Source organism: Notamacropus eugenii, chromosome 7 (genome assembly GCF_028372415.1).
Source record: "Notamacropus eugenii isolate mMacEug1 chromosome 7, mMacEug1.pri_v2, whole genome shotgun sequence".
Lineage (NCBI taxonomy): Eukaryota > Metazoa > Chordata > Mammalia > Diprotodontia > Macropodidae > Notamacropus > Notamacropus eugenii.
Window position 1 is genome coordinate 144,937,478 of NC_092878.1, and position 24,380 is coordinate 144,961,857.

At 39.7% G+C, this 24,380-nt stretch overlaps 1 protein-coding gene across 8 annotated transcripts in view; it reads right to left on the reverse strand.

The window, feature by feature from the left end:
* Window positions 1-24,380, reverse strand: part of WDFY3 (WD repeat and FYVE domain containing 3) — a 324,335-nt gene that overhangs the window by 230,805 nt on the left and 69,150 nt on the right. For all 8 annotated transcript variants that reach the window (XM_072622967.1, XM_072622964.1, XM_072622965.1 and 5 more), the window contains exon 2: window positions 22,170-22,379. In XM_072622967.1, coding sequence (XP_072479068.1) covers window positions 22,170-22,349 — 180 coding nt within the window. In that variant the 5' untranslated portion in view covers window positions 22,350-22,379. The remainder of the gene's footprint in view (window positions 1-22,169; window positions 22,380-24,380) is intronic.

Genomic DNA, 24,380 nt, shown 5'->3' on the forward strand with positions numbered 1-24,380 from the left:
TATCAAAATTAATTCTTTTTCATCCACTGAAAGACTGTGAATTTATTCCATTAAGCTACAGAAAACAGGGATTTTGTTTCATGGGGAAAAAAATGAAGATTTCACAGAAGTTATTAGGGTTTTCTGAAGATAAACAATTGCATTGCCTGGGAACCAACAGTGCTTTATCATCTAGGTGAGTCCAGAGGTAGATATACAGATCAAGAAAACTGAAGATATTTGATGTCCATCTCATATGAAATTTCAGGTTCTAAGCAACTCAAAGAATGAGCAAATCAAAAAAGAACAAAGTACCATGAGTACTTTGAGGGACAAAGTACCCTTACAGAGTAGACTACAAAATTAAATTTGGAAAGCAATGAATTCCTGATAAAGCTGAAATTATGTTCTACTTAAGAACAAGAATCAACAAAATGAAACCTAGAATATTTTAGTAAAGAACGATTAACGAATGAAAACATTTTTTCAATGTCATATAAAATACCATGCTGTAAATTCTCTAAGTTCCAAACAAATATCTGAAGGCAACCAAATGATTTCACCATCTACAAATGATTCCTGTCTCTGTGTCTCTCTGTGTCTCTATCTCTCTCAGCACTTTGTCCCCACTTGTTCTCATCTCTCTTAAGGCACCTGTCAAATGCTACTTTGTATCATAGTTATCTTACACAATCCTATTGAGGAATCCTGGTTGTATTGAGAGTCAGATCAGAATCCTGATTCTAGCACTTAACTGGTTAACTAGGTACTGTTGGCACAAACTGGGTCTCAGTTTTCCCATCAGTAAAATGGGATAATAATATTTGTAACACTTGTGTCACAGGGGTGTGGTGAGGCTCAAATGAGACAATGTTGGTAAATAAAGTGCTCTGCAAATCCTAAAAAAGAAAAAAGTTATTATTTTTGAAGAGTGCTGGATTTAATATTAGCAGAACTAAAAAATTTGGTTTTGAAATCCAACATTATCACTATTTCTTTGAACAAGTCTCTCTAGGCCTTCATTTCTATAACTCTAAAACAAGATGACTTCTACGTTGCCTTTGAAACACCTAATACAATGCCCTGCACCTTCAGCAAAGGCAATGACGTGTGTAAGATCTTGAGGTGAGTGAACCTCAGTAGAAAACACATCCCCAGCTGGAAACTCATAAATACTTTCTAGTCATATTGTAACAGCCTTCTAACTAACGTCCCTGACATGAGTCATCTTCACCACACCCTTTCTCTAATTCCTGAAATGAGTGTCCGGAATGCTCCGTACAGATCCATGATCTATACCACCTTTAGCGACTGTCCATCCACATTTCACCTGACATTTAAGGTTGCTGCCTTCCCAACCTAAATTCACATTACTCTTTTCATACTGGAATTCATGAATAGGCTCTTCTTCAATGCTGTTCTGCCCGCTCCTAAGAATCTGTGCAAGCAAATACCACATCAGTGGTTGCATCAAAAAACTAAGTTCTCATTGCGATTTTAGTTTAAATAAAACTTTAATCTTGAAGAAAAAGTTATTTGTGAATTTAAGCTGTGTTTATGCTTACAGAATATATGGTTGTGTTCATTTGCTTGTATGGGAGAGTATAATGTTTTATACTATGGAGAATAATTAGTAATAATTGAGGAAATAATCTGAGCATAAGTAATTTATTGGCTAGGCAGTCAGAATGAATGGGTCAGTGGATTCCCCAGTCAGTCTAAAGATCCTGAGTATAGAGTAAGGCAGATTTTTATACACAAAAAAATCAGTTAATAAGTCCAGTTAATTATGATAAAAACAATTAAGCAGGACAAAAGCCAGAATACAAAATTAGGTAATCTAATTTCCAACTGGAGGAAAGATTAAGGGTTTTCCAAGTTGGGAGGGGGAAAAGAATAAGTTTCGGTTGCGTTTCAGGGTCTTCTATTCATAAAATGAAAGATGTTGATTCATTGCATTCACCTGAACATATAAAAAACTAGATGACTTATACAGTCTAGTTTCCCATGGAGGAAAGCAGAAAAACAACGAACAGAACACACATGGCAGCACAAGCTGGGTCAGCGTTCACAAGAGACTCTAACTGGACCTCCTGACGGCATCGTGTGCATGTCCTTCATTTTAACTTAGCAACACTATGAGCAGATTGGCTGACCATTGTCCTTCACAAAATACAATGTCGGTACGTACCTGATACAAAATGACAAACTTAAAATCTGCATATTTCAAAATTAGACATATATCATCTACTGGCCCAGCTTTCCAAATCTCTCCACCCAAGAGAAATGGCTTACTAAAAACTGCGAAATCATAAACCAAAGTGTGTTGGCTTATTGTGTCATTTACATACATCTCAACAATAAACATAATGATTTTGCAGGTCAAAAACAAGTGCAAGTAATTACCCAGCCATGAAATGTGTTCCTTCTCTGTCAAAAAGGTTTTTTTCTTTCAAAAATCTATCCATCTGATTCACCCTTCTCAAGTTTTTTTGGAGCACTATGTCCAGTCTCTCCTTTGCCACTATCACATTTTGCCATGTTATATCTGTCTGTGTTTATGTCTGTGTTATATTTATTTGAATTTAGGTCACATTTCATTCTCTCCCCAGAGTAGAATGTAAGCTCACTAAGGTTAGGTCCTAGAGTATTTTTTGTCATTGTATTATGAGTACAATGCTTTACATAGAGTTAATTCTTGGGATTATAGTATAGGGAGTGGCCCGTCTAGAGCCATCTCTCTGTCCAATAATTGGTGAGGTGTAGGCAGGCCACTATTTAGGACATGAGTCAACAAGTCAACAAACATTTATTAAGGATCAATTATGTGTCAGGCACTATGCTAAGCACTGAGGATACAAAGAAAGGAAAAAGCAGCCCCTGCCCTCCAGGGGCTCATAGTCTAATGGCGAAGACAACATGCAAACATCTATGTACAATAAGATACACACAGGGTAAACCAGAGATAATCAACTGAGAGAAGGCACTTAGCATTAAGGGGGTTCCAGATAAACTTCTTCTTAAGGAATAAGGAAAGCCAGGAAATGGAGATGGAGAGGGAGAGAATTCCAAGTATGGGGAAGATGAGGAAAAGAAATGAGGCAGCAAGTGCTGCTGGATCACAGAAATATGGGCTGGTGGTGGGGGAGGCAGATTAAAAAGTAAGAAGGTAGGAAAGGTAGGAATGAGTAAGGGCTCTGAAAGCCAAAGATCCAGGATATGAGGAAGCCAGGGAAGCTGACTGAATATGGGACTAACATGGCCAGGGCTATCCTGTGCTTTGGGAAGACCAATTTGACAGCTGACTTAAGGATGAATTAGAGTAGGGAGAGATGTGAGTCAGGGACACCAAGCAGGCCAATGTAATAGTCCAGGAAGAAAGAAACGAGAGGTCTGTGCCAGTGTGGGAGCAGCATCAGAGAAGAAAATAGGAAGTGTATGAGAGACACTATAAAAGTCGGCTAGCTAGAACTTGACAACAGACACGTAGATTGCAAATCTAACTTACTGGAATGAAGATGGTGCCTTCTACTGTAACACCAAAGTAACAGGAAAGAATGGGAGAATACTTGTGGGGAAAGTGGGAAAAGAGGAGAGAATAAGCACTGATGCAGTTCCTGATGTGGGCTAAGCACTTTACAAATATGGTCTCATTGGATCCTCACAAAAGCACTAGAAGGCTGGTGCTGTTATTAACCTCCCTTTACAGCTGAGGAAATGGATGCAGTTTTTGACACACTGAGTTTAAGACTCTGCAAGATAGGCAGTTAAAAATGCCCCAAGAGGTATTTAGAGATCCAAGTGTGAAGGCCATCTAAAAATGAGCAGCACAGAAAAATAAAAGTCATAGGAACTCATGAGATTAATCACCCAGAAAAACAGCATAGAGACAGAGAGAGCGCAGGACAGAGCTGGGAAGGGCACCCACCATGTGTGCGCATGGCCAGAAAGAAGCCTAAAGAAAGCAGACTGAACAGGAGCTGTTTGACAGGTAAGAGAACCAGGATACACTACTGTATATACATATATCATAAACACGGGGTTGGTTTACAGTCTCAAAGGCAGCAGAGAGACGAGGCACAAAGGCACAAAAGACGAGGACTGAGCAAAGGCTCTCAGATTCATCAATTCGAGATCATCCGGAACCCTGGACAGAGTAGTTGCCATTGGATAAAGTTAGAAGTCAAAGGGCGGAAGGAAATGGAAGCATCAATTACACACAGCCTTCTGAAAGGGAAGAGAAATTTAGGATGACAGCTGGAGAGGAAGGACAGACAACACGAGGGCTTTTGGAGGGTGGGGGAAACAACTGGGAGCAGGGAGTTTTGAAGTTTAGTGAGAGAGTGGGGTTGATCAAGGAATCAATCTGCTGGGGAAGTTGTGATTAGAACAGGATCACCTGTACTGTAAGAGGGGTCTCCCTCGGCAAGGGGTAGGGCCACCTTTTCATCGGTGTGAGATGAAGCGGAAGAGAGAAGAGGGGGGCTCTCTGCAGATGACCTCAGTTTTCTCAGTACAGAAGTTTGAGATGGAATGAAAAAGTTTGGAAAAGCTGCTCTGGTGAATGGAACAGTAAAATGATTATGGAGGTATGGAAGAATTATCTTTATACAATGAGAGCCAAGTTGAGATCTTATAACATAAATTCACAGTGGAAAAAGCAGTTTTGTGATTTTACTGCTCAGCAGTATATGAGTAAAAGCAAAGGCAATAGATGGTGAGAGCCATCCAAGGCTGAAGCTTGGCAGGGCAAGATCCTTTTTAGGATAAAGAGGCAAAGGACTACAGAAGAGAGTGGAGAGCTGAACTGGTTGACCAACGGGTCAAGACTGGAATGGGAGAAGAATGCAGCCAGTGTAGAGGTGACAGCCTGGGAAAGAACTGAGGGGCAGAGAGACTAGAAATCACAGTGAGGGGATGGAACAGGAATAATGGCAGCAAGGAAAAAGGAGGGGTAAAATGACAACAAGTTATGATTAGATAAATTTCAGAGTTCATGAACATGGAAATGGAAAATATGTGGGTGATGGCATCATCAAGGATATGACCCTCTATGTGTGTAGCTGAGGTGGGGTGAAGGAATGGGTCATGGGAAACCAACGAACTGAAGAAGTCTGAGAGTGTATCAAGATGGATGTAAAATTCACTAGTAAGAGCAAGAGTTAGGGAGAAAAGAAAGATTGTGAGTTAGGTCCTCAACTCATTAGAAGAGGTCCTAGAGATTGGTAGATAACAGCCAAGAGAATCTTGGACTGAGTAATTATGGATTGAGTCAAACTCAGAGGAGTAGAGGTTACTGAGTGATGTAAACAGAGGAAAAGCCTAAAAGTGGCAAGAGGGAGCAAAAAGTGTTCCAACTTTTCAGTACACAGGGAGCCAGGTCTCCATGACCACCAGAAGATGAAAAGAGTGGGGATTTAAGGTGAAAGTAAGCCTGTTACCTACGGAGCAGGCACAACAGAAAAGGCAGGTAGCTGTAGAAGACACGGAGGAGGCTCTGTTGAGAAGAGCTCAGGCAGAAGGGGCCAAGGAACGGCATCTGAATGACAAACAAGGGTTCAGAATCATGGGGATGAGAAGACTGAGAGCTAGTAAGGTAGCAGTTACTAGAAGGGGGTGAAAGTATCCACTTGGTCGCAGGTTCAAGAGACGCAACCAGTGTGGTAAAGTGTGACAGAACTGCATTTCTCTCCTTCCCAACCAGGCAGACCCAGGTGGGCAACCCATGAAGAAAGTACAATGGACCGGAGTCTTTCCTTCCCAGGCTGGGAGACGATCGGTGGGAGCTGGATGGAATATCATTTCTTTCCCACAAACATACCCATAATCCCTCAAACATTCGGTTCATAGTTCTTCCCCTTCTTATTCCCATGACTCTCAAAAAGAAAATCATAGCCTTGATCTTGATGTCATACAACAATTGTTCCAATTCCCTTATCTGATCCCAATTCACTGTCATTTCACAACTCCCTCTGCCTTGAAATCTCAAACTCTGGTCTTCCTTCTCAGCATGCCCTCCAGTTATGTGACTCCTTGGCTATTTCTCAGGCCATCACCCCTGTACTAGGTATACCCACCCCCTTTTCCTACCTTGAAGCATTGGTGAATGAGTTCTCCTCTACCCTCTCCTCCTCTCCTAAGTCCTTTGCCCCTAACACAGTGTCATGAAACTTGCATGGCAAAGCCTCCATCTTGGATCACTGCCACCATCCCCTGGAGGAAAATGACAAAACTGTGCTGACTGGGTCCACTCTGAATTTATGTTCATAACCTTGACTGAGCCCTCACAGATTCAAGGTAATCTTTTTTATACATCCTTATTTAACCTACTCTCCACTCACCACAGCAGCTCTTCCAAACCTTTTCATCCTTCCATGAACCTCCTGGGGCTTCCCCTCACCCATCCCAGGTTAAGAACTTTGCCTTCTACTTCACTAAAAAACACTGAGGCCATTCACAAGGAGCCCCTAATCCCATAACTAAGAGGCCCTCTCCCATTGTCCCCTCTTTCACCCCTATCTCACATGAAGAGGTAGGGCAGCTAGGTGGTACAGTGGATAGAACACCAGTGCAGGAGTCAGGAGGACCTGAACTCAAATCTCACCTCAGACACTTGACACTCACTAGCTGTGTGACCTTGGGCAAGACATTTAACCCCAATTGCCCCATCCTGGGTCATCTCCAGTCATCCTGATGAATATCTGGTCACTGGATTCAGATGGCTCTGGAGGAGAAGTGAGCCTGGTGACCTGCACAGCCCTCCCTCACTCAAAACAAAGTCAAGTGCAAGTCATGTCATCATTTCTCTGATGGCATGGTCTTTGTTTAGAAGTGATCCCATTCCAAGCCTGTGCTCTCTAGCAGACCATCCCCTCTAAGAACCCCCTTTTTCCTCACTACACTCCAATCTTGAGCTATCTACTGGTTGTTACCCAGTTACCTATAAAAAAGCCCTGGTCTCTCCATCCTCAAAAAATCCTCACTTGATCTGTCCATTCCCAGTAGTGACTGCCCTATAACTTTTTCCCCTTCTGATTTTTTAATCTCTTTACAAAAGTCAACTACACTTTATCTCTCCACTTCTTTCCTCTTGATTCTCCATGGTTTGGCTTCTGGAGCTAATCATTCAATTAAAACTGCTGTCTCCAAACTGACCACTGATCACTTAATGCTCAGGCCGTTCCTCAGTCCTCATCCTTCTTGACCTCTTTGCAGTCTTCAACACTGCTTATCACTTTCTCTTCCTCGATACCTTCTTCTAAATGTTTGTGTCTCTGCTCTCTCCTGGTCCTCCTCTCATTCAGGGCCATGTGCTCTCCCCAGAACTCTGCCCCAGGCCTTCTTATCATCATCTTCTATACTATCTCATTTGAGGATCTCATCAGCTCCCCAGGTACTAGGTGACAAACTGGGTAGAGTGCCAGGCCTGGAGTATGGAAGACATCTTCCTGAGTTCAAGTGCGGCCTCTAAAATTTACTAGCTGTGTGACCCACTTAACCCTGTATGCTTTAATTTCCTTACCTGTAAAATAAGCTGGGGGAACAAAAGGAAAAGCATTCCAGTATCTTTGCTAAGAAAACCCCCAATGGGGTCACAAAGTCAGAAATGCCTAAAAAATGACTCAATGACATGCTCATGATTCTCACATCTACTTATGCAGCCCTCATCTCTCTGCTGACCTCTAATCTAGAATCTCTAGCTGCCTCTTGGACATCTTAAACTGGATGTCCCACAGACCTCCTAAATTCGACTTCTCCAAAACCTCTTCCCAACAACTACTGAGGCTACTGCCATCTTCCCAGTCACCTAGCCTTGGTGTCATCCTAAACTATTCACTCTCTTACTCGCCCCCCCCCCCACCTTTTACTCAACCTGTAACAGCTCTGGTATATGCCCACTTCTCTCCTTTAACACTGCCACTGCTATCCAGACTAATGCTGGCCAGTTGGTCTCCTTTCTGTAACCGTAAGTTACTCCTCATTCCAAACCATCTTTCACTCAAGTGTCAAAGTGACCTTCCTAAAGTACAGGTCTGACTCCCGAGCAGCTCCAGGATCAAATATCCAATTTTAAAGCCCTTCATAGCTTATTGTTCTCCACTCTCACCTTTCCAGGCTTCTGACACCATCCACCCGGTAATCAAGCGGCCCTGGCCTCCTTGCTGGTGCTCCCCAAAGATACTCCATTTCCCAACAGCATTTTTCACTGGCAGTCTCCCACGCCTGGAATGCCTTCCCTCCTCATCTTCATCTTTTACACTGCCTAGTTTCCTTCAAGACCCGACTAAAACCCCATCTTTTCTAAGAGACTTTACTGGATTCCCCTTCGTGGTGGTGATTAGCTGTGCTGATTAGCTCTAATTCATCAGCATACAGCTGCATATTGTCACCCTGTAGCAACTGCAGCTTTTCATTTCCTTCACTTGCACACGGCTTCTTAGGAGAAACCAAAGACGAAGAAATGAATGACACCTCCGTGGAGACACTGACACATGGGTAACTGTGCTGGTGTGCACAACAGAGGCCTGGCACAGTACCAAGTGTTTCTTTCTCCAGTGTACATTCTGCTTATAATTATATGTAGCTTTAATGGTGGTTTGATAAACTTTGTTACAATAATGATTTTTAGCTTAAGAAGCAATGAAACGGCCCCTAAAGTCCTCAGGATTCTCTCCACTTCTGCTTAGGAAGTTTATTTTAAAAAAACAGTTCTAAATTCTGTTATAATCACAATAAGACCCCGGGTAGGAAAACTCGTAACACTGAGGCAGAGGTAGGACTGTCTGGCTAATATTTACATTTCTGCATATCCCAGGTCTCTCTGTGGTTGAGGCAAAATTCAGTTAATCAAAACCACTTGGAGAATGAAACAGCAAGTTATATAATACCGTCTATGTACAGAAAGGTCCTGGAGGGCAAGTGGAGGAAGAAGAAGACCTTTTCTAGGGACAGACTTCCTTCCAGTCAGGTCTTCTGCTCTGGCATGATGCCTGTAAAATCAGTAATGTTGCTTAAGCTCTACCATCTCTGCCCCAGCTCTGTCCTTCCTTTGCTCCTTTGAGATGGATTAAAAAGGCCAAGCATGCCCCAGCCTCCATGCTCCCAGACCCCTAGGATCTTATCTCTCCTCTAATTGAGCCAGCTCTCTTCCTTTTATACAAACTCTTTAGGCTGTGATCCAGTCCTGTGCACAATGGACTCATTCAAGGAAGTGTGGAGACCTTTCATACTCACTTCTGTCTGATTCAATCAAAAAGTATTCTTATCTAACAAAAAGTAATTACATCTAAGTGATGGTAAAAATCAATGAAGTCCCATCCTTGCAAAGATTAGATAATTTTAACTGAATCCTGAGATGATGCTTCTTTGCAAGAAGGGGAACTGGTAGGAAATGCAAATTCAACTGAATTGACCTACTGGGATTTCCCAGTCGGAGATTTCTTCTTTCTTGCCTGACAAAAGCCTGGCGAAAGTACAGAGCTTTATGAACTCTATTGTTAATTTCTATCTTTAAGTCTTCATGGAGCGGCAGCAAGAGCTGGGATCTTTGTCCTAGGCTAAGATTTAGATAACAGAGACTTCAGGGTTTTCTGTACTCCCTGAAGGGCTAAGATGAGGAAAGAGGAGTAGGGGCAGGGACCTCCACAGAAGAGGATGTCCTGAAATGGTCTTAATGGATGAGGCCAAGAACAAATTCTACCCACTCCCCTGTGGAAGTGAAGACACACAAAAACGTTCCTTGGTTAAACCATCATCTACAATGACATCTGCTAGACAACATAAAGAAAATAAATACAAAGTCATTAAACACCAGGTAGTTTGGAAGGGAGTACATTAATATCTGGAAGAGACTGAAAAGGCTTCTTGTGGAAGGTCAAGGCTGTATGTCTTGGAGGAAGATAGACATCTTATGAGGTAGAAGTACAGAGGAAGTGGGACAACTAGGTGGCACAGTGGAGAAAGCACCAGGCCAGGAGTCAGGAAAGCTCATCTTCCTGAGTTCAAATTCAGCCTCAGACAGACACTTAACAGCTATGTGACCCTGGGCAAGTCACTTTACCCTGTTTGCCTCAGTTTCCTCATCTATAAAATGAGCTGGAGAAGGAAGTGGCAAACCCCTCCAATCTTTGCCAAAAACATCCCAAATGAGGTCAGGAAGAGAGGGTCAGGACTGAAACAGTGAATGGTAGCACCAAAAAGGAAGTGCCTTCCAAGAATGATGGGCAGGATAAGGCACAAAACGGGATCTGGAATGGGTGGGGGAGGGACAAAAAGAAGGACTGTCTGACTGGATCACAGAGGAAAGACAGGCCAAGGACATGTTGTGAAGGGCTTTAAAAGCAAGACAAAACAAAGGGATGAGTTTACATTCTAGAAGCAATAGGGAACCACTGTGCTTAAGGAAAGATCCTTTGTGCTTAAAGGAAAATCAGTATGGCAGCAGTGTGTGGAGAATGGGCTGGAGGGGGAACAGACTTGCAGCACCAAGACTAATTGGGAGGGTGACAGGTGATGACAGAATGAATTCAGGTAGGAGCTAAGAATGTGGAGGGGACAGAAATGACTCCCATAAACAAGGAGATGAAGGGGAACGAGGAGTAGAAGAGGATACTGTAGACTTGGGACACTAAGAGGATGTAACAGGAAGGATTGGGAGATTCCCAAAAATTCTGTTTGAGAATCTGGGTATGAGAGGCCACGAGAACATCCAACTTGAAATGTGCAACAGACAACTGATGGCGGTGCCACTGAAACAGGAGAGATTAGAATTAAATGCATAAATTAGGGATTTAAATACATAGAGATAGATGGTAGTTAAACTTATAAGAGTTCATGATGTCACCAAGAGAGAATGTAAAAAGAGAAAAGGCCCCAGGGCAGAACCTTATGAATGATGAGCCACTAAAGGGATCAAAAAGGAATGAGACAAACCAGGCAATAGTGCCACAAAAACCCAAAGAGGAGTGGTCAGCAGTTCCAAACAACACACAAGTAGAGAAAGAGGAGGAATGAGAAATGATGATCAGATTTAGCATTCTGGGTAACTGTGGTTAAAGAAGTTGCACCTGAGTGATAAGAAACCAGAATGCAAAGTGAATGAGTGAGAGATGGGAAGGCAGGGAATTTAGACAAAAAGGGGAAAAGATATATAGCATGATGCCCTGAAGAGACAGTAGGATTCAAAGAATTTTTTTTTAAGGATGGATGAGATTTGGGCATGCCTGAAGGCAAAAGATAAGGAGGGGACAAGCTAGTAAGAAGCCAAAGACTAATCAAGATATAGAATGAAGTGTGTATGTAGAAGGCTGACCTTGGCAAGGAGAAAAAGAGAGTGTGAGGGATCATATCAAAAGGTCTGAAGTTAAGAGAAACAGAAAAGCATCTCTGGGGAGCAAGAACAGGAATCAATGAGCTGATAGAGTGCTGGATCTGGAATCAGGAAGACCTGAGTTTAAATTTATATTCAAATCTGTGTGAGCCTGGGCAAGCAAATTTGTAAAATTGGATTAATAATAGTGCTGACCTCCCAGCGTTGTTGCAAAAATCAACGGAGGTATGATATTTGTAAAGTACTTAAAGCGCTATGAATGCTAGCTATTAATACTGCCTTGTGAATTTTTATTTTTCCTTTGTAGGATAGCAAGATTATGATTCCTATTTTATTGTATTCAACTGATCAGTTTTGTTCCAGCCTGTCATTTGGATTCTATGTATGCTTTTAATTTTTAAATTTTATTCTTATCCAATCTACTGAATTTTATGCAAAAGATTTTAATCCTATTTCATTTTAAAGAACTATTTATATAGTATGGGCACATTTAAATTTGGTTTGTATTTACCTAGTTTTTTTATTAGGATTTTCTTGTGTTGTTCATTTCCTTTTTTAAGTCAATACTTTTTCTCTGTGATTACTTTTACCTAATGTACTTTGACGCAACACTATTCCCCCAAACTTCCCCCTCCACACACACACACATACACACACACGCACACACACATACATACACACACACACACACACACACACACACACACACACACACACACACACACACACACCCCTCACTCTTTCTCTCTTCTCTCTACTATCAATCTTTTCCCTAGTTTTGGAGTTTTAATTAACTTGCTGGTTTTTTCTTCAATTTATTAATTATCTCATTCTTATCTTTTATCTTTTTATCCCCTTTCATTTAAAATCTGCCCTCCTGTTCTCCTGTACTAACCTATTTTGTTTATGTGTTGCTCCTTTTTTCCACATCTTTTTTTCTAAGAAACTGCAAATTTATAAATATCAAGCTTGGCTCCAAAATAGAAGCATGAGAAGACACCTTCTCCCACCACTCCAACAGAGAAGCAGAGCGGGGGAGGTTCAAGTGTGCAGAATGTTTCATCAGATTTGTTCAATGTGCTGAATGGTTTTACAAGCTTTTTTTTTCCCTATTCTTCCTCATTCTTTTCTTTGTTACAAGAGATGGCACCCTGGGAGGGAGGTCTTAGAGAGAAATGCAGACTATGTAGAAACAAAAGATAACAATAAACATCTCTATTTAAAAAAAAGAACTATGCTATATAAAAAAGGATTACCTTGTTAACGCGAGGATATAGTAGCAGGGGAATAACATGAATCTATAACATACCTAGTCAGTGTGGTTGATTTCCTTCATCTCCATTCCACTGGGCATATATTCATTAAGGCAAAATATTACCCTATAATAATATTCTAATCTATTCAGAATTTCTTCTTATCCTTATAATTCAGCTAATCTTACCACTCTATAACAAACCAGGAGCTAGAAGTAAAATAGATCTCTTGAGAGTCAAAATAGAAAACACAAAGTTCTACCATAGGCCAGAGACCTGAAGCCCAGACTCAGAAAGTAATTCATTTATTTATATACATATTCTTTAACATACTAATTTATGGAAAAGCAAAGGTCACAGATGTCTGGGACCATTTAAAATTATAGACAATTGTCCCAAATATTTCAATAAGACTTCAAGGTATCATTGTATTAGAACCACGTATGATAATTATCACTCAAAACGATCCTGAATCATCAAGGAATAGTTACTTTTGTTTATTTGGTGAACGCTGCTTAAAAAAGTGAGGAATTATAAAATAAATTTTAGAAAAATTTTTATTCAAAATAGTTAAAATAAAGGTTTGGTTATTTAAGCTCTCAACCATCCACTGAGAAAATGCAATTATCCTGAACAACTTATTTCTCAACATTGACAGATAACATAAATTTTAGCACTGTAATATTTTAAATTAATAACCCCAGGGATACAGCCAAGATGACAGAGGAAGTATCCAGAAAAGCTCTCCCAATGTTCTCTGCCAAACAACCTTAAAATGATGCCTTAAATTGAATTCTGGAGTGACAATGTCAACAAAAAATCAAAGCGACATTCTTCTAGCCCAAGACAACCCAGGAAGCCAGAAGGATAGATCTTTGACGCAGCTATGTAAGCTGGCCTATAACCTCAAAAGATGCAACACCAGAGGTACGACAAGGTGGTGGTGACAGAAGCAACAGCAACTTTGGGAGCTCTCAAACCAGAGATGTAAGGGATCCTGGCAATGGATCAGAATGGATTATAGGACGACTATGCTAGCACCGGATGCAGGACCAGATGCTACTAGGTAACTCCAGTGTTTAATACATACTTCTGGGTCACAGCTGAAGGAACAGAAGAACACTTTCAGTCACAAGGGAGCAGGGGCCCTGAGAAGCAGTATCATTTCTGGTCCCAAGGGATCAGGAGTCCTTCCTGGGTAAGCCCAGAGTGCAGACTTGGAGTGAAGTGGACCACCCCTCTTCTCAGGTTACACTACTGTAACGGCAACCACACTGGCATCCTCAGGATGGCTGCTAACACAGGTTCTTAGATCTGCTTTACTAGGAGAGAGAGCTGTTTAAAGAGTCAACAATCTTTTTTAATTACATCCACTAGTTCAGGGGAAAAGTCATAAAGACCAACAGACAGGGGTCTACTGCCTGAATCATAGCAATAGTACTATATACTTTACATACATCCCTGGATCAAGAAAGTTTTTATATCTGCGCAGCTGGGGAGCTCTAAACAGACAGTCACTCAGAGTGTCAACCAGGGAATCACAAGGTCCTTCCCACAAAGGAGCCCCCAAAGTAAAATACCAACCTCCCCATATATATAACAAAGACTTGGCTCCTGATTGGCTCAGAATCAGTAGGCACAAAATCTACATGACTCAGCACAGCTGTGAACCATCAGGGTTCAAAGGAGATTGAGCTTTCAGATGCTCACAATTTAGCCTGAGACTGGAAAACTGAACTCCAAAAGAAAACAACAAAAAAATCCCACTTTGTTTGCTGTTACAACCACCTCGGAAGTGCCCAAAATTTCCAAACCCCCCAGAACTAGCTCTGAAAACAGCAATGTGAAAAAGCCTGAAGCCTAGGACAGTGCTCCCCCCTCCCACCATGCTAGGAAAAGAGCTCAACTTTAGCATGAAGTTCAAAGTCAAGAAATAGGCTGGAAAAATGAGCAAACAACAAAACTTGACCATAAAAATCTACTAGGAAAGAACAAGATAGATACAAACTCAGAAGAAGACTATAATGTCAGATTAGCTATAAGCAAAACCTTAAAGGAAAAAAAAGTGAATTGGACACAAGCCCAACAAGAATTCAAGGAAAAGCAAAAAAAAAAATTATTTTCAAAATCAATAAGAGTGGTAGAGGCAAAATTGAGAGAAATGGATGAGAATAATAAAATAAACTTATGAAAAGATAATTAACAGCCTGGTAAAATAGACACTAAAAACATAGAAGAAAATAACATCTTAAAAAACAGAATAGGCCAAATGGGAAAAAAAAGTACAAGCTTATTGAAGAAAATAGTAACTTACAAATTAGAACTGGGCAAGTGGAAGATAATGACTCCACGAGATACCAAGAAAAAAATCAAACAAAATAAAAAATTAGAAGAAAATGTGAAATATCTCATTAGAAAAATAACTGACCTACAAAACAGATCCAGGAGAGAGAACTTAAGAATTTTATTGGTCTACCTGAAAATCATGATCAAAGAAAGAACTCAGACATCCTATTCAAGAAATTATTGAGGAAAACTGTCCTGATATCCTAAAACCATAGAGTAAAATAAAAATGGAAAGAATCTACCTATCAACACCTGAAAGAGATCCCACAATGAAAACTCTCAGGAATATTATAGCTAAATTCCAGAGCACCCAGTTAAAAAAGTTTCAAGCAGCCAGAAAGAAACCATTAAAAGATCATGGAGCCCTAGTCAGGATCATACAAGATTTATCTGCTACCATATCAAAGAAGCAGAGAAAGCTTGGAAGATTATATTTCAAAAGGCAAAGGAGCTAGGATTACCACCCACCGGACCCATTACTTACCCAGCAAAATTGAGTATAACCTTTCAAGGGGGAAAAAATGGATACTTAATGAAGTCGAGAACTTTTAAGCATTACAGATAAAAAGATCAGAACTGAATAGAAAATTTGTCTTTACAATAGTCAAAAAAAGCATAAAAAATAAATATTAAAGAAAAACCATAAGGCACTCAATACATTAAAACTTTGTACCTCACTATACAGAAAGATGATACATGTAACTTCTAAGAACTCTATCATTATTAGGGAAGTTAGAAGGATTCTACATAGGCAGAGAGAAATGAAGTGAGTCAGTTATATTGGGATAATGTAAAAAGAAAAAAAAATGGATGACCCAGAAAGAGGGACACCCTGGGAAAAGGAAGAAGGGAGAAGAATGGGGAAAAGTATCTCACATAAAAAAAGGACACAAGTCAGAGCTTTTATAATGGAAGGAAAAATGGGCAAAGGGGGGGTAATGGGCAAATACTCGAACCTCATTCTCATCTGGATTCAAAGAGGGAATATCTACATACACACTCAACTGGTATAGAAATTTATCTTACCCAACAAGAAAATAGGAGGAGAAGGGGATAAGAAAATGAGATAACAGTGATAGATAACGAAAGGCAGTGGTAAGAAACAACACAGATTTTAGAGGAGGGACAGGATATAAAAAAGAGGGAAAGATGAACAAAAGAAATCGCAAATATGAATGGGATGAAATAACCCATAAAATGGAAGCATTCTATGTTGTTTACATAGGTGCAAACATGTTGTTTACAAGAAACAAACTTGGAACAGAGAGACCGACAGAGTTAAAATAAGGGACTGGAGCAAAATTTATTACGATTCATTTGAAAGAAAAAAGGCAGAGGTAGCAAAATCATGATCTCATAGAAAGCAAAAGCAAAAATAGACATAATCAAAAGACATAAGCAAGGAAACTACATCTTGCTAAAAGGCAAGACAGACAATTAAGTCATATTAATAGTAAACATATATGCACCAAATGGCAAAGTATACAGTCTTAAAGGAAAATTAAATGAATCACAACAGGAACCAGCAAGTAAAACAATACTAAAGGGATACTTCAACTTTTCCCTCTCATAGTTGGATAAATCTAACCATGAAATAAATAAGAAAGACATTAAGAAGGAGAAAAAGAAAAGAAAAGAAAAATTTTCTGAAGAAAAATGAATGGAAATAGAAAGTTTCTCTCAGCCACGCATGATACCTTCACAAAAACTGAGCAAGTATTAAGACATTAAAAACCTCACATGGAAAAGTAGAAACATTAAATGCACCTTTTAATATGGTAATCAAAAAAAAAAATAAATCCAATAAAGGGCTATGGAAACAGAGATTAAATTAAATGGAAAGTAAATAATCTAATCCTAAAGAATGAATGTCAAAGAACATATCAAAGAAACAAAATCTCAAAAATGAAAATGGTGAATTAAGCACCAATGAAGATGAAATTTAAGCAGTTATTAGGATCTATTTCCCCAATATTAAAAAAAAAACCTGATAATCTAATGGAAAATGGATGAACATTTACACCCCCAGATTAACAGAAGAGAAAATAGAACACTTAAGTAACCCTATTTTAAAAAAAGAAATTGAACAAGCCATAAATGAGCTCCCTAAGAAAAAATCTTCAGGACCATATGAATTTGTAAGTGAATTCTACCAAACAGTTAAAGAACAATTAATCCCAATACTATATAAACTATCTGAAAAAAAAAAAAAACAGAGAAAGAAATCATACCAAATTCCTTTTGACACAAATGTTTTTGATACCTGAAGCAGGGAGAATGAAAACAGAGAAAGAAAACTATAAACCAATTTTCTTACTGAATATTCATGCAAAAAATTTAAATAAAATGCTAGCAAAGAAATTATAATAATATACCACAAAGATCATACACTATGACCAGGTGAGATTTATACTAGCAATGCAGGGCTGGTTCAATATTAGGAAAAGCAGAAGCATAACTGACCATATCATTACTTTCTACCTGATTCAGATCCAGTTTTCTCAACAGTTCTTACAAAACAGTCAAGAATCAATAGATATTTGTTAAGTACCTTGTATGTGCCAGGCACCATTAAGCACTGGAGATACAAAATTAAGAAAAAGGAAGACAGTCTTTGTTCTTAAGTGTCTACTACCTAATAAGGGAAAGACAAAACACAAATGGAAGCTGTAAAAGGTGGGGGAGTGAACTTCTAGAGGGTGTTCACTATCAAAAACCAAGCACAGAAGTCAAAGAGAAATGAAAAGTTAACTGGAAATTTTGAGCCCTCTACAAAGGAAGACTTTAGGAGGACTTTTTTAATCCACCTTCTAGTCTTTCCATCAGAGGGGGGAGGCAACTGAGGATACAGAGCAGTTAATAAGATTTCTGGTGATGAGTTTATCCTTGGAGGAAGAATGATGTTCCTGGAATTGAAACCAAGCAGAAAGTTGGTGGGTGGTAAGGACTAAACTATAGTCTAGAAATGAAATTAAATGAAGGAATAGACAGCAGAACTAGACTGTAGAGTTCACAAAAGGGAGTAACATGTAAGAAGGCTAGAAAAATAGGAAAGGTCTAGGCTGTAAAGAGATTTTAATGCTCAAAAGTAAGATTTATATTTGATCCTAGAGGTGCTAGGGAACTATTGGGGGTTGTCTAACAGAGATGGGATGGGGATGGGGTGATCTGGTCAGACCTATGCTTCAGGAACATCACTTGCCATCATTGTGAAGGGCAAAGTGGTAAGGGAAGAATCCTAAGGCAAGGAGACCAATTAGAAGGCAAGAACAAACTCAGTGCCGGGGAAAAGATGGAGATAAAAGGAATAAACCTGCAATGCAGTAGTGGTACACCAGAGCACAATACTGGAAATTCCCAAAGCTACAGTGAGTTGTCATGAACTTACCAAAGCAGTTAGGGAGTTCCTTTGATAAATAATTGCCCCTTAATAGTTCTTTACTAAGTTATTTATGTCTCCAATTTTATCAAACACTAGGTTATTGAGTTTCACTATTTCTGAGTCTCCCTTGTTTAGTGTATTCCACTGATCTACTTTTCTGTTATAAAATCAGTATAAAATGGTTTTTTTGCTGTGTAATACAGCTTGAGGTCTGAAAGTGCTATCCTTTTTTCATTTCTCTCAATAGTCTAGACTTTTTGTTCCTCCAAATAAAATCTATTATTCTACTGAATTCTGTAAAGTAGCCCTTTGATGCTTTGATATAGCATTAAAGTAGTGAATTTACTTTGGTGGCGGTGTCATTTTTATCATATTGGCATGGCCCAACCATGAACAACTGAATATTCTTTTAGCTATTTAAGTTTTTCTTTATTTCCTTTTTTAAATAAGGTTTTTAGACACTTATTATGTTCCAGGCACTGTGCTAAATATGGGAGATGTAAATATAAGCAAAAAGAAAGATATTCCTCGCTCTCAAGGAATTTACCCTCTAATGGGGAAAAAGGAGCATAGTCACATGCACAAGCAGAAAAGCAATGAAGGATGGTTGGGTGGGGCTCACGAAGGGAGGTTCTGAGCAGGGACGGAAGGCCAGAAGAGTCGACAGAATGGCTGAGACAGAGTAGCAAAGTCAAGAGAGGAAAAAAGGCTACCTAGCCTGAGCCCGTCCTGAGCTGGAGGTTCTGAGAGGAACTCACCAGTATGAGAAAAAGGCAGCTGGGCTGAAGAAGCTTCCAAGAAATCCTCTCTTGCCATACACCTCAGAGATGGTAAGAGATGGTATTCTTAACCACACAAAGACCAGAAGCAAACAAAAGATAAAATAGATAACTCTGACTACATGAAACTAAAAAGCTTCTGCATGAACAAAATGATGTATTCAAGATAAAGCAGAGAAGAGGTAAAATAGAAAAAAAAATCTGTTATCAAATTTCTTAGATAAGTATTTAGTATCCAAGACTTATGCAGTGTTAATGAAAGATCTTCCTGTCCATTAACAGGCCTCACCTGGAGCCCATTAAAGGAGGCTTGATTAGGGGAGGCTGGTTTTGTAGGAAGGCCCACACCTTTGTTAATTTCTAATGAGGCACTGGGTCTAGCTCTGAAAAGCATGTATTTACTCTGAGGTAAGGTTTTGCTTTGGGGCTTACTCTTTGGAAGAAGGTTCATGTGCCACGTGAGACTCTGGGGAGCCATTAAGGAGCCCCTCAAACCCCCTTTTTGAAAACCGAGATGTTGCTGCTTCTCTCTCTGGTAATTCTCTCTCTGTGTAACTATGTAATGGTCAGACACCTGGATCTATTGATTTGTGATGTATGTATTGCTTATGGTCAGACAGTTAGAAGCCCTGTCTGTTGGTCTTTATTTCTCTGTCGGAATATGTGATTAAAGTAGATTGTTGACTCCTCAAAAGCTGCTTTTCTTTTAGAAAAGCAGATCTAAGAACTTGTACAACAGGACCTCCTGTGTATGCTGGGAGGCTTGCTGATACAAATATAAACAATGAACAGGTAATGTGTAAAACCAAAAGTCATTCCCAAATAGATAAATGGTCAAAGAAACAAACATTCTCCAAAGAAGGGCAAACTTTTAACAACTATGAGAAAGAACAGTTGAAATCATCGTAAAACAAATGCATACTAAGTCTGTATCCCCAAAGAGATAAAAAACAAAAAGGAAAAGGACCTATACGTACAAAAATAGTTATGGCAACTCTTTTCTGGGGGTGAAGAATTAGAAATCGAAGGGATGCTCATCAACTGGAGAATGGCTGAACAAGTTGTGGTAAGTGATTATGATAGAATACTATTATATATGAGAAATGACAAGCAGGACGCTCTCAGAAAAACCTGGAAAGACTTGGGTGAGCTGATGCAAAGTGGAATGTACCGTCTACAAAGTAGCAGCAATACTGTACGATGATCAGCCCTTATGACTTAGCTACGCTCAGGAATACAACGATCCAAGACAGCTTGGAAGGACTTGTGATGAAAAATGCTCTCCGTATCCAGACAGGGAACTAATGGTATCTGAATACAGATTGAAGCATACTTTTTTTTTTTACTTTCTTTCTTTTTCTTGAATTTTGTGTCTGTTTTCTTTCCCAACATTACTATTATGCATATGTTTTGTATGACTACATATGTATAACCTGTATCAAATTACTTGCATTCTCAACTGGGGGGCTGGGGTTGGGAGGGAGGAAGGGAAAGAATTTGGAACTCAAAGTTTTAAAAACAATTAATAAAAACTGTTCTGGAGGAAAATAAAATACTAACTAAAAAAAAAATGAGAGAAACGTAAGTCAAAAGAACCTTGAGGTTTGACCTCATAATCAGCAAATCTGTAAAAATAAAAGATGGGAATAATCCATGTTGGAAGGGTTGTAGGAAATCAAACACACCAGCGCATCCTTGATGGATCTGTGAACTGGTGAGGCCATTTTAGACAGCAATTTGGAATAATACTAATAAAGTGACTAAAATGCTCACACACTTTGACACAGAGGTTCCATGATGAGGCTTATTCCCCAAGAAGTACATTGTTAGGAAGAAAGTTCCCTATAGAGAGAAAGAAGATATGTTTCCCACTCCTCTGTGTCAGGGGGCAAAGGGAGGAGGAAGAGAGAAGGTCCAGAGGTCTGGAATATTGCATAATAATCTCAAATTTTCTCAGACTATTTCTTTTCCCTTCCTCCTTGGCTTTTTAAATTTTTTTTCCTCTGGTTTAAAAAAAAGTTTGTCATAAGGAACAGCTCTCTGCGTGGGGGAAGGATATAATGGAAAATTTTAGGTAATATAACAAGAAAAAATTACTTTACAAAGATTATAAAAGAATAAAGGACATTCAGAATTCCTAAAAATATTAGTGGAACACCTGTAACTGGATGTCCCAAGCCTTCTTAAATTCAATATGTCCAAAACAGAACTCATTTTCCACCCCAAATCATTTTCCCTTCTGAACTTCCCTGTTACTACAGAGGGGACCAACATCTCCCCAGGTAGCCAGGTTCCAAGGTATCCCTGATTCCTCATTCTCATTCTCCCCACATATGTAATCCATCGCAAAGCCATCCTACCTTTACCACATTTCTTGTATACAACTAATTCTCTCTGCTCCCACAGCTACCACTGGAATCCAAGGCCTCATCACCTCTTACCTGGTCCATTGCAATAGTATTCCAACTGGTCTCTCTGCCTCAAGTCTCTCCCTGTTTCAGTCTATCCACCACTCTGCTGCCAAGGTATTTCTGAACATGTCACTGCTCAGTTCAGTGAACTACAGTTCCTTTCTCTTTATTCCAGAATCAAATATAATGTTCTCTGTTTAGCATTTCAAGTTCCTTTTAACCTGGCCCTTTCCACTATTTCCAGTCTTCCTACTCTGTATTCTCATCCACATATTTTATATTCCAACTACATGGAGTTACCTAACTGTAGTTCCTCTAATGTAACATTTTCTCCCATCTCTATGCCTCAGCACTTTTGTTGTTTACTTGTTTTTCAGTCCTGACTAATTCTCCATGACCCCTTTTGGGATTTTCTTTGCAAGGATAGTGGAATAGTTTGCCATTTCCTTATCCAGCTCATTTTACATATGAGGAAGCTGAGGCAAACAAGGTGAGTGAAGTGACTTGCCTAGGGTCACACACCTAGAAGTGTCTGAGGTCAGATTTGGCTACAGGCTCAGTGCTCCATGTACTATGGTGCTTCCCCCCCAGCAGTCATGCCTCAGCACTGGTTGCCCCATATGCCTGGAATGCTCTGCCCCTCTTCACTCTGCTTCTTAGTTTTCTTTGCTTTTAGTGTTTTATACTTACCCTATTAAACACAGGTAACATCATATAAAGTTTTTCTTCTTGTTCTTTCTGAGTCATATGCCGGGGAGGATGGCAGAGTTCAGTAAAGAGGCGTCGAAGGTGCATCAGTCCTAAAGCATTGTCCTGTGGGCTGCACTCTTCCTGGCGAGGCCGGCCCATAATCCTCTTCACCATATTCATCTTGGCCAGTTTATAAGAATCACCAGAATCCTGAAAAGACAAGTTAAATAAAATTAAGTTGAAACCAAACCTCCCAAAAACCAAATTAGATGTAATATACCATAGCCACTGTCAAAATATAGTTAAAAAAAAAAAAAGATTTTCTGTCAACTTTAAACAATTTTTCCCACTTAACTATAATTGATGGTTGTTCTTTCTTTAGTTCAAATGACCTTTAAACTAGATCAATCAACAAGTATTTATGGATAACTGATTAACATTGTAAGAGTTCAAGTTTCTTTTCCATCAGTAAACAAAAGAGAAAAAGCAAAGGCTACTTATAAGAAAAATGACAGATTATGAACTAAACCTCTAAGAAAACTATACTACTCAGAGAACTACTACTGAGTCTCTGTTGACTATGTCAAAAATGAGTCCAGATACAAATTAATCAGAACAATAAAAAGAGAAAAACGAAAGATCTCTAAATGGTTTGCAGATACCATGTTAAAAAAAAAAAAAAACCTATGTGAAGCATAGACCTGTGGATAATATTTTTTACTGCTAGAATGTCTTTCAATTTCTAAGAAAAAAAGAAGAGCCCTGACAAATTCATTCAAATCAAGATAGCTTAAAATTGAGTCTACTAATAAGAACTTGTCTTATTTTTATTTTTAAAAAGCATGTTCAAATACTAATAGCCCATTAGGAAGCATATTGTCAGAGTCACAGAATTTTAGAGTTGGAATGGATTCCAAAACAAATCTCTACTTACAATACACCAGAGAAGTGGCCATCCAAGTCTCTTGTGAGTGGACTATAATAACAAAAGAGAGCCCCAAACTCCCTTTCTCTGCCAGTAGTTCTGTTGGTAAGAACATGAAAGAGCATGCCTCTTTCAGGTTCCTCCTCTGGCTCCTGGTTCTCTCTTGGAGAACTCTCAAGAATTCTCTACTGCTCTTCAAATGAGTCAAGGCCAATGGGTCTCTTAACCTTTCAAGGCCTTATCAGTGACCTATGAGGGCCTTCCTGCTCCAAACAGATGGTCCAGAATCCTTACACCACAGAGACAATCTTTTTTCCTCAAGCTTCCTACACTACCACCTTCCCATTTCCTTTCAACACAGGGTCTTCCTTATCTCCTATTTTACCAAGAAAATAGAGAAGCACCCTGTGCTGTATTATTTCTTCTTGCCTATTCTAGACTTAAATCTCTTAATGAGACCCTCATTGTCTCCTCTTTCGCTCCAGTCTCTGATGAAGAGACAGCCTTTCTCTTCCTCAAGGCTCACCCCCTCACAATGGTTCCTTTGTTCCTACGGCCATGCCTAGGCCTGACTCCCATCCTTACAAAACTTTGACACAAGCATCCCCTCAAGCCTATCACAGTCAAACTCCACTAATATCTTCTTGCCTTTTTCCTCTCTCCACTGGAGAAGGATCATCTATCACCACCAATTGCTACCCATAGGGCAAGCAAGATAGTCTGGCAGAAGTAACAAGGCCTCCTGCAGGAGACAGGAGGCATGTGCCAGCCCATCTGAGTTACCACCTTCCCAATCTTGACTTTCATCTCCCTTCAGACTGTGATGGAGATAGCTCAGGAGCCTGAACCCAAGAGTCTTGGAAATTGCAATTCCAGAGCAGTGCCCTCCGCCACCATTCTGAGAAGCCACCCCCAAGGTGATGCAGCCTGGCCACTGTTCCTTCAGGTGATACAGGCACAGCTACTAAAGACTCAGAAAATAAAATTCTTGCCCCTAAAGGCGTTGGCACTGTCAAATAGCCCAACATCAGAAACTGATACAACTTTATCAGCAGAAACGACATTGCACCCAAGGACAAAGGGACATTTCCATCTAATTTGCAACTCAAACATTGTCCCCATTAAAGTAAAAGCTTGAGAGAAAAGAGACTTGCTTTTCTATTAACATCCCTCTTAGCTCAAAGTTCTGCACAAAGTGCTTAATAGATGCTTTATTTATTCATTCACCTATACAGTGGGGGAAATCATCTGCATAATTGTTGCTGATAACTGAATCCATGGAAGCT